General features: G+C 44.0%; 1 protein-coding gene across 1 annotated transcript in view; it reads left to right on the top strand.

The window, feature by feature from the left end:
- Nucleotides 1–473, top strand: part of LOC119581734 — a gene marked incomplete in the record, with an annotated part of 65,890 nt that overhangs the window by 60,498 nt on the left and 4,919 nt on the right. Inside the window, 1 exon segment of the mRNA XM_037929865.1 lies at nucleotides 116–239. Within this exon segment, the coding sequence (XP_037785793.1) occupies nucleotides 116–239 (124 nt within the window).

Genomic DNA, 473 nt, shown 5'->3' with positions numbered 1-473 from the left:
TGTGTGGGGGAGAAAAAAAGGAAAAAGCAAAGAAAGACAGAAATAGACAGTCGGAGAAGGGGAGACAGGGATAAAACCAAACTAACCTTGCACTAACGGTCCCCACCTTTTCCAGATGGTGTTGATTAGCACCGTGGTTGGCTTCGGTCTGGTGCTGGTGGAGTTACTGAGCCATGGCTACACGAATGCGCAGGTGGCTTGTATACTGGCACTGTTGGTGGCTCTCGCGAACTGCCTTGGTGAGTCGGATGTCGTGTTGTTTGGTGGTGGTGATTCTTTTGCATTGTTGTGTTTGTATGACTAGATTTTGCGTCCCGGGTAGGTATCAAAATTTCCATATTAGGAATAACAGTGACAGCGAGATATAAAGAGAGATATAAAGTCAGCCATCATTGCAGAACAAAAGAAAAAAAAAACATTCAGTAGCCCTCAGTGGAGAAAAAATACATAGATATTTAGAACCTCTCTCTACT

This window comes from Penaeus monodon, chromosome 15 (assembly GCF_015228065.2).
Source record: "Penaeus monodon isolate SGIC_2016 chromosome 15, NSTDA_Pmon_1, whole genome shotgun sequence".
NCBI classification, from domain to species: Eukaryota; Metazoa; Arthropoda; class Malacostraca; order Decapoda; family Penaeidae; genus Penaeus; species Penaeus monodon.
This window is presented reverse-complemented; position numbering and strand designations above follow the sequence as displayed.